This window comes from Aythya ferina, assembly GCF_964211825.1.
Source record: "Aythya ferina genome assembly, chromosome: 30".
In the NCBI taxonomy this organism is placed as follows: Eukaryota; Metazoa; Chordata; class Aves; order Anseriformes; family Anatidae; genus Aythya; species Aythya ferina.
This window is the reverse complement of record NC_140327.1, coordinates 1,421,167-1,436,349: the sequence shown is the minus strand read 5'-3', so window position 1 is coordinate 1,436,349 and position 15,183 is coordinate 1,421,167. Positions and strand designations below refer to the sequence as shown.

Genomic DNA, 15,183 nt, shown 5'->3' with positions numbered 1-15,183 from the left:
ACTGTGGCAAATAAAGTTTTGTACAGGAAGATGGAGTCTGGCAGTGGCATTTCCTGGGTGCTTTGTGTCCTGAGGCTTTGCTGCCTGGGAAGGCGTCTTGCAGCAGACCTGTCCTTGGTGTTGGTCCTGGGAGTCAGAGCCAGGAGCAATTTAAATTCCAGCTGCTCCCATTTCCCCAGCTGGAGCCTGGGACCCCCTTGTCCCATCTGGGTCATTGTGCTGCCCAGGGGGGCACCCAAAGGGCTTGCAGCCTCCCGTCACACAGGCTCTGCAGAGGCTGTCCCCACACTGGGGCATCTCTTGGAAGTCCTTCAAGCAGAGGGAGCAGGTCTCCTCAGCCTAAAGCCCAAGATCACAGAATGACAGAATAGCCCGAGTTGGTAGGGACCCAACGGGACCATCGAGTCCATCTCAAGACTCCACAATGGCCAACCCAAAAATCAGACCCTCTCTCAAACAGCCTTCTGCAAACACTGCTTCAGCTGCAGCAGGCTCAGGGACATGGCTACGTCCCTTGGGAGCCTGTTCCAGCGTCTGAGCACCCTCTCAGGAAATAAATAGTTTCTGAACAGCTGGCCTGAGCCTCCCCTGAAGCAGCTCCATGCCATTTTCTCTGGCTCTGTCTCTGGCCCCAGAGAGCAGAGACCAGCGCCTGCCCCTCCGCTCCCCTCATCAGGAAGCCGTGGGCCACCATGAGGCAACCCCTGAGTCTCCTCTGCTATGGGCTCAACAAGCCAAGCGTCTTCAGCCACTCCTCACACGCCTTGCCCTGCAGAGCCTTCGCCGTCCTCGTAGCCCTCCCTTGGAGGCTCTCGCACAGTTTCACGCCCTTCGTCTGCTGCGGTGCCCACAGCTGCATGCAGTGCTCGAGGCGAGGCCGCAGCAGGCCGAGCAGAGCGGGACAATCCCTTCCCTCGGCCGGCCAGCAGTGCCGTGCCTGAGGCACCCCAGGGCACGCTTGGCCCTTTGGGCTGCCAGGGCCCGCTGCTGGCTCACATCCAACTAGCCATCGGCCACTATGCCCCCAGCTCCCGTTCTGGGGGCTGCTCTCCAGCCTCTCGCCCCCCACCCTGTCCATACAGCCAGGGCTGCTCCTACCCAGGGACAGGGCCGGCACTTGCTCTTGTTAAACTTCCCGCAGGCAGTGGCTGCCCAGCTCTCCCCTTTGGCCAGATCCCTCTGCAAGGCCTCTTCACCTTTGACGGAGTCAGCAGCCCCTCTCAGTTCAGTGTCAGCCACAAACTCACGCAGGTTTCCTTCCCATCCTGCATCCAGGCCATTTATGCAACCACTGATGAGACCTGGCCCCAAAATGGAGCCCTGCAGAGCCCCACTCATGACTGGCCACCAGCCTGATATTGCCCCATTTACCAGAACCCTCAGAGCCTGCCCCCTCAGCCAATTGTTTACCCATCGTATTGTGCATTTGTCTGGCTCTGTTTTGGACATTTGGTCCAGATGGATACGGTCAGAAACCATGTCATAATCTTTACTGAAATCCAAAAGATCACTTCAACTGGCTCCATCAGTCAAATGGGAGACTGACCTTATCCAAAAAAAAGGAAATGAGGTCTGTTGAACATGAGCTTCCCCCCATGAACCCATGTGTCCTATGACCAGTGACCGCATTGTCCCTTAGGTGTTTTTCACTCACTCCCAGAGCAATCTCTGTAACTTTACCAGGCACTGCCATGAGACTGACAAGCCTGTAATTCCCAGGGTCTTCTTTGCTGCCCTTTCTGGAAACCGGGGCAACGTTTGGCAGCTTCCAGTCACTGGGACCTCTCCAGATTCCTCAGTATACTTAAAACTAAATTAGAGAGATTTCATGTTGTAGTGGGTTTACGTGGCAAGGTCTTGGTAGCAGGGGGCTGCAGGGTGGCCTCTCTGAGGGGAATCCAGAAGCTGCCCCATATTAGATGAGTGCCCATTTCATCTGGCTCCAAAGGGACACATTGCTGCCCAGAGCTGAGCCACTAAGCGATGTTATTTGTGCCTCTGTGAGGGCATAGTTAAGAAATGTGGAAAAAACTTCTGCACAACAGCAGCTGGGAGAGTGAGGAGTGAGAACCAGCCCTGCAGCCCCCAAGGTGAGTGCAGCAGGAGGGCAGGAGGTGCTCCAGGCACACAGCAGCAGTTCCCCTGCGGCCTGTGGAGAGGCCCCTGGTGGAGCAGGCTGTCCCCCTGCAGCCCATGGGTCTCACATGGAGCAGATCTCCACGCTGCAGCTCATGGAGGAGCCCCTGGTGGAGCAGGCACTGGTCCAGATCTGCAGCCCCTGGAGAGGAGCCCACGCAGGAGCAGAGGGTCTGAGGGGAACTGCTGACTTTGGGGGAACCAGGTTGGAACAGTTTGCTCCTGACTGAAGGACCCTGTGGTATGGACCCATACTGGAGCAGGTATTGAAGGGCTGCTGCCTGTGGGAAGCGCACATAGGATCAGCTCGTGAAGGATGGCATCCCATGGGAGGACTTGTTGACTCTGTTGAGGTGGAAAGGCCCTGCAGAGAGATCTGGATAGACTGGAGAGTTGGGCAATCACCAACTGCATAAAGTTTAACAAGAGCAAGTGCTGGGGCCTGCACCTGGGGACAACCCTGGCTATAGGGACAGACTGGGGGATGTGATGCTGGAGAGCAGCCCCACAGAGAGGGATCTGGGGGTTTGTCGTGGTTCCGCTCGAGTGGGCAGCCGAGCTCCACCACAGCCGCTCTCTCACTCCCCCTCCTCAAAGAGGAATGGGGAGAAAATATGTGAAAAGGGCTCAAGGATTGAGATAAGGACGAGAAAATCACGCAATAATTATTGTAACGGGCAAAACAGACTCAGCATAAGGAGATAGTAAGATTTATTGCCTACAACTAACAAGCGAGAGAAGTGAGAAAACAAAGGAAAAAAACCAAAAGCACCTTCCCCCCCCATCCACCCTCTTCCACCTCCTCCCCCCGAGCGGCGCAGGGGAACGGGGAATGGGGGTTATGGTCAGTCTACAGCACTTCTTCTCTGCCGCTCCTTCTCGGTCACTCTCGTCCCCTGTGCTGTGGGGTCCCACCCACGGGATGCAGTCCTTGATGAACTGATCCGGCGTGGGCTTCCCACAGGCAGCAGCTCTTCCAGAACTGCTCCGGATATGGGTCCGTACCACGGGGTCCATCCCTCAGGAGAAAACTGCTCCAACCTGGCTCCCCTACGGGCAGCAGCTCCTGCCAGATCACCTGCTCCTGCGTGGGCTCCTCTCCACGGGCTACAGGTCCGGCCCGGAATCTGCTCCGGCAGGGGTCTTCCACAGGCGGCAGCCTCCGTCAGTGCAGGGCCACCTGCTCCACCGTGGTCTCCTCCACGGGCTGCAGCGTGGAACCCTGCTCCACCGTGGTACTCCATGGGCTGCAGGGGGACATCCTGCTTCACCATGGTCCTCACCACAGGCCGCAGGGGACTTCTGCTCCGGCGCCTGGAGCACCTCTCCCCCTCCTTCCACACTGACCTTGGTGCAAGGCTGTTCTCCCACTCCCTTGACTCTCCCGGCTGCTGTGTGGCGCAGCGTTTTTTCCCTGTCTTAAATATGCTCTCACAGAGGCGCAAAACAACATTGCTTATTGGCTCGGATCTGGAAAACAATGGGGCCCTTCCCAAACATGGGGCAGCTTCTAGATCTTTCTCACAGAAACCACCCCTATGGCTCCCTGCTACCAAAACCTTGCCACGTAAACCCACTACATTCCACCCCTCGCCTCTGTTAAAAGCATATTTAAGACTACTCACAACATACTCTCACTTTACAATTATCACAACAACCTTCACAAAATTCACTTAAATCAAAACGAAAAAGAATTCACCACACCAAAATAAACATAACATCATCACAGCACCGACAAGGTGGACATTTTACACACACACCACCCCTCGTCCCTTCACCACACTAGCATCTCACAGTTACTACTTTCTTAAATTCTTCACAACTTGTACATTCCTAACAATCATCCTGCACATATTTTTGCCCGTTACTTCTACTAACTATCATCCTTATCTCAAATTCCTTGAGCCCCACGTTGGGCGCCAAAAAAAGACTGTCGTGGTTCCGCTCGAGTGGGCAGCCGAGCTCCACCACAGCCGCTCTCTCACTCCCCCTCCTCAAAGAGGAATGGGGAGAAAATATGTGAAAAGGGCTCAAGGATTGAGATAAGGACGAGAAAATCACGCAATAATTATTGTAACGGGCAAAACAGACTCAGCATAAGGAGATAGTAAGATTTATTGCCTACAACTAACAAGCGAGAGAAGTGAGAAAACAAAGGAAAAAAACCAAAAGCACCTTCCCCCCCCATCCACCCTCTTCCACCTCCTCCCCCCGAGCGGCGCAGGGGAACGGGGAATGGGGGTTATGGTCAGTCTACAGCACTTCTTCTCTGCCGCTCCTTCTCGGTCACTCTCGTCCCCTGTGCTGTGGGGTCCCACCCACGGGATGCAGTCCTTGATGAACTGATCCGGCGTGGGCTTCCCACAGGCAGCAGCTCTTCCAGAACTGCTCCGGATATGGGTCCGTACCACGGGGTCCATCCCTCAGGAGAAAACTGCTCCAACCTGGCTCCCCTACGGGCAGCAGCTCCTGCCAGATCACCTGCTCCTGCGTGGGCTCCTCTCCACGGGCTACAGGTCCGGCCCGGAATCTGCTCCGGCAGGGGTCTTCCACAGGCGGCAGCCTCCGTCAGTGCAGGGCCACCTGCTCCACCGTGGTCTCCTCCACGGGCTGCAGCGTGGAACCCTGCTCCACCGTGGTACTCCATGGGCTGCAGGGGGACATCCTGCTTCACCATGGTCCTCACCACAGGCCGCAGGGGACTTCTGCTCCGGCGCCTGGAGCACCTCTCCCCCTCCTTCCACACTGACCTTGGTGCAAGGCTGTTCTCCCACTCCCTTGACTCTCCCGGCTGCTGTGTGGCGCAGCGTTTTTTCCCTGTCTTAAATATGCTCTCACAGAGGCGCAAAACAACATTGCTTATTGGCTCGGATCTGGAAAACAATGGGGCCCTTCCCAAACATGGGGCAGCTTCTAGATCTTTCTCACAGAAACCACCCCTATGGCTCCCTGCTACCAAAACCTTGCCACGTAAACCCACTACAGGGTTGTGGTTGACAGCAAGATGAACATGAGCCAGCAGTGTGCCCTGGCAGCCAGGAGGGCCAACCGTATCCTGGGATGCATTGAGCATGGCATTGCTAGTCAGATGAGGGAAGTGATTGTCCCGCTCTACTCTGCACTGGTGCAGCCTCACCTCAAGTACTGCGTGCAATTCTGGCCACCACAGTACAAAAAGGATGTGAAAGTATTGGAGAGTGTCCAGTGAAGGGCCCCAGAGATGGTGAAGGGCCTAGAGGGGAAGACGTATACCTTCAGCCAGATCTCTTAGTACTCTGGGATGAATCCCATCAGGCCCTATAGTCTTGTATGCATTCATCTGGAGCAGCAAATCCCACACAAATTTGGGGTTGTTGAGACTTTATTGTTCCTGCAGTCACTGTTTTCCAGCTAAGGGCACCTGGGGTTCCACAGCCCAGCATCAGTCTTAAGGGCAAAGAAAGCATTAAACATCTCTGTGAAGTCGAGGAACCTCTTAGACCATCCCCATCAAGTAACAGACTAATGTTTTCTCTCATCCTACTTTTGCTGTTAAGAGAGTTTAAAAAAGTAATCCATTTTATTGCCCCTCCCAGTACTATCCAGCTTCAACTCAACTTGAGCTTTGGCCATATGAATTTTCTCCCTACAAAGGCAAACAGTAACTCTGTCGTCTTTCCAGGTTGACTGACTTCACTTCCAGCAAACAGAAACTTTTCTTATCCACCTAAGCTCTTGAAGAAGGTCCCTGCCCATCTGAGCCAACCTTCTACCACGGCTGCTTTACTGGAGATGGGAGCAGGGCTGGCACTTTGCCTTCAGCACCCTGGGCAAAGGGTGGCAGCTCTGGGCTCAGCACCCTGCTATGCCCCGTTCCCTGCAGCCTCCAATCCTGTTCAGTTCTCTTCTGCCATCTCTCCACGTTTTCCCATTGCTCACAGTTTGATTCCTCCTTGCATGCATGGAGATGAACGACCTTAGCCAGTGGCTTTCCCTGGAGGTCTGGAGAGGCCCCCGCTGGGGTCAAGCAACTCGTGCTTGCTAAAGGCAGTGGACTGGGCACCCAGCTGCAATGGGATGGTGGTGCCAGCCCTGCAGAGCTCCCCAGACATTGCCCCAGAGGCAGAGTTGCTCCAGGAAGGTTATTGCAGCCAGGAACTGGGCAAAGGTTGGGAAAGTTGGGCGTAGCCTTGTACTTTCTGCAGCTCTGCTGGGTGCCACGAGGGAGATCTACCTTGGCTTGGAGAAGAACCCCTGGGGGGCCACCTGCCCCCTGGGGAACCACTCTCTCAGATGGGGCTCCCCTGGGGCTGTGGCCACCCCAGCCACACCAACCATGTCAGGGGCCTCCTGACTTCCCTCGTCACTCTGCTCCTCCTCCGGCTGGGCTCAGGTAGGACCCTAAGAGGCTGCTGGGGGCTCTTCCCCCTGGGCCTGGCAGATAGGCTGCCATGGGGCAGGGGAGTGGCTGTGGGGCAGGGGGGATGCAAGCCCACAGCTCGCCCGTGCTGGGTTTCACTTTCACTTCGGTTCTTTCACGCAATATGGCTGCTGCCTTGCCTGCTCTTTTTGTGTCTCCTTCACCCGCCCGAATGCTGCAGGGAGGGCTCCCACTCCCAGCACACCTCCTTCTCCTGCACGTCCTCCCTCTCCCTCTCCTGTTTCCCAGGTGGTTTCCCATGGGACACGGGGGACGCAGCACGCACCAACTCACACACAGCTCGCTCTTTGTCACTCACTGACCCTAAATTTACGATGGCAAAATCTTACCTCCTCTCTGTGCCCTTCTCCATTGCCCAGTGTGAGAAACATCTCAAATAATTTTCTTCAGACTGGATCTTCTCTGAAGCTATTTTATTCATGATTGCAATGGTCCTGTCAATCAGGTGCACATTTTAGTAAACAAATCCTAACCTTTTATTCCCTATTTCCCAACGCCTGATCACCTCCCCTGTTTCCTCATTGGATGAGTACTACAGGTTCACAAGCTACTCGACACTCCACTATACAATACATGTGCAATTGTTCTTTCTTTTTTTTTTTTTTTTTCATTTCTTTAATTTCTCCTTTCTTATATTTTGATAACTTGTGATCTTTGTTCTCCTGTTCTCACACTGCCCATCCTGTTTTTCTCAAGCTTCTACATTATTTTGGAATAGTGAGGCCTTCTACGGTCCACTTATCTACTTAGCATTTCTCGTTATTATGACTACACCTTAAACTACAGGAAAATAATTCTCTACTGCAAAAACACAACATTGTTTCTCACACCAGCCCAGCTCAGAGTGGTGGGACCAGGACACCCTCTCACTGCCACCGTGGGGAAGGATGTCGTGCTGCCCTGCCACTTGTCCCCTCAACGCGATGCTCGCACCTTGGACATCAGGTGGATCCGGGACCATATCTCTGAGACAGTGCACCTCTACCGCAATGGAGAGGACCTGTACGGGGAGCAGTTGGGGGCATATGCCGGGAGGACAGAGTTGCTCAGAGATGGTCTCTCTGCTGGAAGCCTGGACTTGCGAATCACAGGGCTGAGACCCTCTGATGATGGCCAGTACGTCTGTACTGTGGGAGATGGTCGTGCTTATGACAAAGCCATTGTGGAGCTGGAGGTGTCAGGTTAGTGGCTGGGGTGATGGTTCCAGGGCAGAGTTTATGTGTCCTTTGAATGTTCCAGCTGTTTCACATCAGGCATGCCCATGGGTGTGGAGGTAATATCTGGGGAGAGAGCTCCCTGGAGACTTTTGTCAGTTTTCACTGATGTCTTTGAAGAAAGTAATCATAATATTGTGAGGGCACTGGGCACAGGCTGCTGAGCAGCACCTTCAGCTGTGTCAGCAATGGGACCAAACAGCACTCAGGGAGAATCGAAGAGTCCTCTGAGCAGCCGGGTGTCTGCTTTACTTTTGCTTTCTGTGCTGGGGGAGACCTGAGACGTTGTCAGGAAGTCTTGGGGCTCCTTGACCCAGCACGGCTTGGTGCAGCAATGCTGCCTGGAGGTGCTGGAGTGCAGCACATGTGTTTTCTGCATGATTTGGGGTCACTGGCATTGTGCAGCCCTGTTCTCTGGATTTTGAACCTAACGGGGTGGTTTTGGGGTGAGCGAGAGTGCATGGAGTGCCTGGTCACTGCGACCCTGGTGCCGTGGCTGTCCTGGGCTGTGTGTCATGGCAGCAGATGGGGTCTTTGCATTGGGATTGAATCCCTCCCCAAGTCAAGCCCCAGCCACACGCTCTTCCCCCAGCCACAGGCGCTGACCCCCACCTCTCCCTGGGGGGCTACGAGGACGGAGGCATCCGCGTGCTGTGTCGATCGGCCGGCTGGTACCCGCTGCCGCAGCTGCTGTGGAGGGATGCTCGCGGGCAGCACCTGCCCTCGGTCTCCCAGACACATTCCCAGGACCAGGAGGGGCTCTTTGAAATCGAAGGCGACGTCATCGTGACCGGGAGCGTGGAGGGGCCCTTGTCCTGCGTGGTCAGGAGCAGCCACCTCCACCAGGAGCGGGAATTTTCCCTGAACATCGCAGGTACAAATGGCACAGCCAGGGTGAGGTGTTCCTGGCCCCTGCACTTGTCCCGACCCAGGAGAAGTCTGGGTCTTGCTCTTCCATCCATGGGCATGGAAACACAGCCCTTTTCTTGGTGCCTTTTCTCAGCTCCCTTCTTCCACAACGCCCAGCCCTGGATGGTGGCTCTGGCTCTGGTCCTCGTGCTTTTGGCTGTGTCCATTGGCCTCGGTGTTTATCTCTTTCGAAAGCAAGGTAAGCTGGCAGCGCAGGGATGGAGCGGAGGGAGGTGTTCTGCAGGGACCCCCCTGGGTCTGGAGCAAGGGGCCTTGGGTGGGAGGCCAGGGAGCATGGCTGCAGCGTGGGGCTGGTGGCAAGGCGCAGCCCCCCTGCACATGTTCCCACCCAGCAACCAAGCTGCTCTGCTCACCACCTCTTCCTCCACCTTTGCTTTTCAGCGGCACAGAGCCGAGAGCTGGGTGAGTCCTTGCAGTCCCTGCCCCCAGCCCCTGGGGAAGTGGTGTCCCTGCGGGAGGGCCTGGTCTGGGTGGGCTCTGGGGGCTTGTGTGTTGGTGGCTCGGGGGTGCTGGAGGAGCAGCTGGAGCCTGGGGTGGGAGTGGGGAGTGCTGGGGCTGGGGCTGCCCTGGGCACGGGACACGGCTGGGATGGCTGAAAGGAACGGGGATCAAGGTGGGGACGGGGAGCGAGCTGCGGGGCTGCCCTGCTCTGCACTGACACTTGTGGGATGGGGACGTCCTCCACCCGTCCCCATTCACTTCCCCTTGCCTTTTGGTGGCACGGTGCAGAGAGCTGCACAAGTGTCTGTCCTTACTGCTCCACGTGCTCAAGCCTTGCTCAAAGCTGGGTCTAGCTCCCTTTTAGTCTGGTCCCTTCCAGTCTGAGAGCAAGACTGTCTGTGCCCACTCACTAGGGCAAAGAAATTAGGGGTGTAGCCATAGAATTAGTCATGGAATTTGAAGAACTCCTCTCTGAACATGCATTGCTTTTGCTTTCCTTTTCCAGTGAGAAAAGAAGCAAAGATTGGTAAGACTGTCCTCATTAACTCAAAGACTTCATATATTTAATGGGCTGCACAGCTCCTCCTCTCATCTTGCCTCTCTTTCTTTTCCTTTTCCAGCGGAACAAGCTGCAGAGCTGGGTGAGTGTCACATAGCTTGGGCTGCTTGACATCTCCAAGGCGATGTGCAGGGGAGGGTGGTCAGCTGGGACAGAGCAGCCCAGGGCTGGCCCCTCACCCTGCCCACACCCACTGGGCACCAGATGTGGGCTATGACCAGCTCTCCCCTCTCCTTCCAGCATGGAGAAGGTTTCTGCTGCCTGAAAATCGAGGTAGGAGTGTATTGGGTTGCCCTCTGCGATGCTCCTCCTGCCCTTGGTGGGCCATGTTCAGGAGCCAAGAGATGCCCCATTTCCTTTACCGAGCTGGGGAAAGCCTGCCCAGGGCTGAGCTCTGCCCCTGATGGCCTGGCTCCTTCTGTCCCTGCAGTGAAGGTGACCCTGGATCCAGACACGGCTCATCCCCTGCTTGTTGTGCCTCAGGACAACTGCAGTGTGACATGGGAAAATGAATGGCAGCAGGTGCCTGACACACCAGTGAGATTTGACAATCGGTGGTGTGTGCTGGGCCATCAGAAGTTCACAGATGGGAGGCACTGGTGGGAGGTCAAGTTGGAGGGGGAGATGGGAAAATATTCTTCGTGGGCTGTGGGTGTCTCCAGGGAATCTGTGAAGAGGAAGGGGTATTTCAACAGGTGCACTGAAGAAGGGATCTGGGCTGTGCAGTACAAAAAAGGACAACTCATATCTCTCACATCTCCTCCCACTCCCTTGTCCCTGTCCCCTGCCCCCACAAGGATCTGGGTCTGTCTGGACTGTACCCAGCAGCAGGTGTCTTTTATCAACGCTGACAATGGGGTCGAGATCTTCACTTTCACAGCAGCCTCCTTCAATGGCGAGAGCATCCGCCCCTGGTTCTGGCTGAGGACGGAGGGAATTAAGCTGTGCCTGAAGGACAGCACCCTCAAGACCCCTTCCCCAGCCCTGGGGTGCTCCTGCCCGTCTCCAGCCACTCCTGCATCACCTCTCCTTGGTCCTGCAGGAGCAGCACAGGAATGAGGGGCAGTGGGGCCAGGGGCTGCCCTGTGTTCCTCCCTGCTGCTGGAGGAGGGCTGGGATGCTGCAAGCAGGGGCCAGGCCCCTTGCAGCCCCTGGGCTCTGCCCTGCACGCAGCTCCTGTGCTGGGGCACAAGCCCTGCTGGCACCCATGGGTGTCACCCTGTCTCTGAGCCCCAGCGGGCAGCACAGGGGCTGCAGCAGCTCTCCACGCTCCTCTCCCCTCTGCTTGCACTGCTTGCAGACCCCAGGGCAAGGGATGTGGTCACTGTGTGCTCCCAGCCATTGCAGGCCACCTTTGCCACCTAGGTTGGGGTTGATCCTTGCTCTGTGCCTGGTGCTGAGCATGAGCAGCCTGTGGGGGCTCTTTGTTCCCTCCTCTGGAGCACATCAAGGCCCAACAGCAGCAGGACTGTGTCAAATAAAGTTTTGTGCAGGAAGATGGAGTCTGGCAGTGGCATTTCCTGGGTGCTTTGTGTCCTGAGGCCTTGCTGCCTGGGAAGGCCTCTTGCAGCACACCGTCTCCTCACACGCCTTGCCCTGCAGAGCCTTCGCCGTCCTCATAGCCCTCCCTTGAAGGCTCTCGCACAATTTCACGCCCTTCGTCTGCTGCGGTGCCCACAGCTGCACGCAGTGCTTGAGGCGAGGCCGCAGCAGGCCGAGCAGAGTGGGACCATCCCTTCCCTCAGCCGGCCAGCAGGGCCATGCCTGAGGCACCCCAGGGCACGCTTGGCCCTTTGGGGTCCCATGCCATATCCCCCACACAACCGCTCCTATCGGTGAGACACCGTAGGAGTGTGTGAGCCTCTGCCCTGTCCCCAGATCACTGCAGAGACACCAGCGAGGCTTGTGGAGCATCTTTATTGTCAGCACCACAGCATCGGGTCTGAGATGGGGCCAACCGGGAGCATCTTTGCCAGGAGGTGTCCATCTGGGGGTCCTCAGATGCTGCCTTGGGAAGGGGGGGTGACACAGGGTGAGAGATGGGGTGATTCGCCCCTCGCCGATGGAGACGGGGATGGGGACACCGTTACCTGCGGGGTAGTTGCCTGGCCCTGAAGCGGTAGACGCCAGAGAGAGAGAAGCCAAGTCCCAGCACCATCAGCACGGTGGCCACCGCCACCAGTATCGTCACCTCCGGCATCAGTCCGGGACCTGCGGGGACACAGCCGGGTGAGTGGCAGCAAGGAGCCAAGACCGCCGGCCTCCGGCTGCGGTCCTGCGCCTCTCCACTCACTCCAGTCCTCCAGGAGAGGCTCCTGCAGGCTGACGTGCTGCACCGAGCACGTGTAGGTGTCGCCTTCCACCAGGGCCACCAGCAGGGACACCTGCGTCTGGTAGCTCCAGTCGCCGTTGGGGATGGCAGAGATGGGGTTGTAGTCGTCGGGCTCCACGATGTCCCCGTTGTGCAGCCAGATGACGGTCACCTCGGGGGGGTAGAAGCCCCAGATGTGGCAGCTGAGGCGGACGGGCACACGGGCATTCCCCATCTCCGCGGGGATGATGCAGACTTGGGGCTGCGCTGGAGCAGGGATGGGGATGGGGTCAGTGGTGGGCGAGCCCCTTTTCCCTGCCCTGTGAAATGTCCCCACACAATGTTCCGTGCAACACTCCCATGCAACTCTCCCGTGCAAAGCTCTAGGCATTGTCCCATGCGTTGTCTCGTGCGACATCCCCATGCGATGCCCTGTGTAACGCCCCTGTGCCACAGCCTGCAAGAGGCATTGCTCTGTGCAACATCCCCTTGCAAAGGGCAATGCAATGCGATGTGCAGTGCTCTGTGCAACATCCCCCTGTGACGTCCTCACGCAGTGTGTTCTGCAACAGCCCCATGCAATGCCCGGTGCAACATCGTGCCGAGGCAATTAGCTGCAGGGCAGATTCTTTCTGCAGCGGAGCAGGGGATCCCACAGTCAGGGCTATTTTTTTTCGGCATCAAGCCCACTTGAAGGAGCCACCAGGACCCAGCAGCCCTTTTGAGGGATGCTAACAAGGCGTAGGCAGAGCCAGCAAGGCCCCATGCCTCGCCATTCTAAAGCTGCCCCTGGGAAGCGAGACGACCAGGAACAAGGTGACCAGGATGGGCAAACAGGGCATGGCACATCAGAAGGCAGAGGCAGGCAGTTCACGCAGGCAGGGCGAGCAGGGAGGGCAGAGCGTTCCCCCCCACAGCCCATACGAACAACTCCTCTAACAGCGGTCTACCGCTAGCTAGGCTCCAATGGTCTCCACCAGGCACAGTGCTCTCTCTAGCAAGTCTGTACACACCCAGACTGACCGCCCGCTCAAAAATGCACCAGTTCAGGTCTCATGATGCAGGGAGCGTCTGAGCCTCTTGCTGTCATCTGCGGGAGGCAGAGAGACTGTGTGTGCGTGAGGTGCGAGCAGGTGGATGACCTGGTCCGCGTGGTGGCAGAACTCAAGGAGGAGGTGGAGAGGTTGAGGGCTATCAGGGAGTGTGAGCGGGAGACTGGGTGGTGGGGCAACTCCCTGCAGGGCCTGAAGGAGAGGTACTGGGGTGAGACACCCCAAATGGGGGTGGACCCCCTCCCCTGTCGCTGTCGGGCAGAGGGAGGGGACCTAGGAGATGAGGAGGAATGGAGACAGGTCCCTGCTCGACATCGCAGGCGATGCCACCCCATACAACTCCCACCTTCCCAGGTGCCCTTCCACAACAGGTTTGAGGCCCTGGAGCTCGAGGGACCGGGAGCTGAGGAACAGGTAGAAAGTGTAGCCAGGAGGATGCCTAGGGTGAGGAAGTCGACTCCACACCTCAGGACTGCTATCCTCTTTTGATAGTCCAGGCTGGCAGTGATGACATTGAAGAGAGAAGCCTGAAGGCTATCAAACAGGACGTTAGGGGACTGGGGCAGTTAGTGGATGGAGCGGGACTACGTCTGTAGTCCTTCCATATTGACTGACCTCACCTCCAGCAAACAAGAAACTTTCCTTATCCACCTAAGCTCTTGAAGAAGGTCCCTGCCCATCTGAGCCAACCTTCTGCCACGGCTGCTTTACTGGAGCCGGGAGAGGCACTGGCACTTTGCCTTCAGCACCCTGGGCAAAGGGTGGCAGCTCTGGGCTCCGCAACCCAGCTGTGCCCCATTCCCTGCAGCCTCCAATCCTGCTCAGCTCTTCACTGCCATCTCTCCACGTTTTCCCATTGCTCACAGTTTGATTCCTCCTTGCATGCATGGAGATGAACGACCTTAGCCAGTGGCTTTCCCTGGAGGTCTGGAGAGGACCCTGCTGGGGACAAGCAAATCGTGCTTGCTAAAGGCAGTGGACTGGGCACCCAGCTGCAATGGGATGGTGGTGCCAGCCCTGCAGAGCTCCTCAGACATTCCCCTAGGGGCAGAGTTGCTCCAGGAGGGTTATTGCAGCCAGGAACTGGGCAAAGGTTGGGAAAGTTGGGCGGAGCCTTGTACTTTCTGCAGTTCTGCTGGGTGCCGTGAAGGACATCTGCCTGGGATTGGAGAAGAACCCCTGGGGGGCCACCTGCCCCCTGGGGGACCTCTCTCTCAGATGGGGCTCCCCTGGGGCTGCAGCCACCCCAGCTTCACCGGCCATGCCAGGGGCCTCCTGACTTTCCTCGCCACTCTGCTTCTGCTCCACCTGGGCTCAGGTAGGACCCTGAGAGGCTGCTGGGGGCTCTCCCCCCTGTGCATGCAGACTTGCTGCTGTGGGGCAGGGGAGCGACCATGGGAAAGGGGGGACCCGAGCCCACAGCTCGGTCCCTGCTGGGTTTCACTTTCACTTTGGTTCTTTCACGCAATATGGCTGCTGCCTTGCCTGCCCTTTCTGTGTGTCCTTCACCCGCCCGAATGCTGCAGAGAGGGCTCCCACTCCCAGCACACCTCCTTCTCCTGCACGTCCTCCCTCTCCCTCTCCTGTTTCCCCGGTGTTTTCCCATGGCACCCAGGGGACACAGCACGCACCAACTCACACACAGCTCGCCCTTTGACACTCACTGCCCCTAAATTTACGATGGCAAAATCTTACCTCCTCTCTGTGCCCTTCTCCATTGCCCAGTGTGAGAAACATCTCAAATAATTTTCTTCAGACTGGATCTTCTGTGAAGCTATTTTATTCACAATAGCAACGGTCATGTCAATCAGGAGCACATTTTAGTAAACAAATCCTAACATTTTTTTCCCCATTACCCAACACCTGATCACCTCCCCTTTTTCCTCTTTGGATGAGTACTACAGGTTCACAAGCTACTTGACACACTTCTATACTGTATTTGTATAATTTTTCTTTCTTTCTTTTTTTTTTTTTCAACACTTTAATTTCTCCTTTCTTATATTTTGAGAACTTGTGATCATTGTTTTCCTATTCTCACACTGCTCATCCAGTTTTCCTCAAGCTTCTACCTTATTTTGGAACAGTGAGGCCTTCTATGGTCCACTTATCTACTTAGCATT

At 56.5% G+C, this 15,183-nt stretch overlaps 4 protein-coding genes and 2 long non-coding RNA genes across 48 annotated transcripts in view; 3 read left to right on the top strand and 3 right to left on the bottom strand.

Moving 5' to 3' along the window:
- The window catches only part of LOC311425281 (butyrophilin subfamily 3 member A3-like), a 74,427-nt gene that overhangs the window by 24,499 nt on the left and 34,745 nt on the right, over window positions 1–15,183 (top strand). For 2 of the 32 annotated variants that reach the window (XM_084500974.1, XM_084500970.1), the window contains exon 1: window positions 14,166–14,381. The exons of 26 other annotated variants lie outside the window; for them this stretch is intronic. In XM_084500974.1, coding sequence (XP_084357100.1) covers window positions 14,282–14,381 — 100 coding nt within the window. In that variant the 5' untranslated portion in view covers window positions 14,166–14,281. Of the gene's footprint in view, window positions 1–6,291; window positions 6,509–7,389; window positions 7,738–14,165; window positions 14,382–15,183 lie in introns of those variants that run through there. 4 more of the 32 variants (XM_084500972.1, XM_084500973.1, XM_084500971.1 and 1 more) reach the window with 4 other exon arrangements.
- The window catches only part of LOC311425300 (butyrophilin subfamily 1 member A1-like), a 47,885-nt gene that overhangs the window by 12,916 nt on the left and 19,786 nt on the right, over window positions 1–15,183 (top strand). For 3 of the 12 annotated variants that reach the window (XM_084501058.1, XM_084501066.1, XM_084501057.1), the window contains exon 4: window positions 8,774–8,878. The exons of 6 other annotated variants lie outside the window; for them this stretch is intronic. In XM_084501058.1, the coding sequence (XP_084357184.1) occupies window positions 8,774–8,878 (105 nt within the window). Of the gene's footprint in view, window positions 1–8,362; window positions 8,645–8,773; window positions 8,879–9,081; window positions 9,103–15,183 lie in introns of all 12 variants that reach the window. 3 more of the 12 variants (XM_084501063.1, XM_084501067.1, XM_084501059.1) reach the window with 2 other exon arrangements.
- On the bottom strand, window positions 2,831–11,301 carry LOC311425392. The gene is made up of 2 exons (XR_014686311.1): window positions 11,159–11,301; window positions 2,831–5,115 (listed from the first exon to the last, which is right to left on the bottom strand). It is a non-coding gene; the product is annotated as an uncharacterized lncRNA (long non-coding RNA).
- LOC311425394 lies at window positions 9,761–10,231 on the top strand. The gene is made up of 3 exons (XR_014686313.1): window positions 9,761–9,782; window positions 9,941–9,973; window positions 10,131–10,231. It is a non-coding gene; the product is annotated as an uncharacterized lncRNA (long non-coding RNA).
- Window positions 11,602–15,183, bottom strand: part of LOC311425343 (HLA class II histocompatibility antigen, DM beta chain-like) — a 33,799-nt gene continuing 30,217 nt past the window's right edge. The window contains exon 6 of the mRNA XM_084501177.1: window positions 11,602–11,708. Coding sequence (XP_084357303.1) covers window positions 11,698–11,708 — 11 coding nt within the window. The 3' untranslated portion in view covers window positions 11,602–11,697. The remainder of the gene's footprint in view (window positions 11,709–15,183) is intronic.
- LOC311425414 (HLA class II histocompatibility antigen, DM beta chain-like) lies at window positions 11,787–14,945 on the bottom strand (the record flags this gene model as incomplete). The annotated part of the gene is made up of 3 exons (XM_084501284.1): window positions 14,759–14,945; window positions 11,994–12,800; window positions 11,787–11,911 (listed from the first exon to the last, which is right to left on the bottom strand). Exons 2-3 carry the CDS (start codon window positions 12,433–12,435, stop codon window positions 11,787–11,789), a joined length of 567 nt encoding a protein of 188 aa, XP_084357410.1. The 5' UTR covers window positions 12,436–12,800; window positions 14,759–14,945.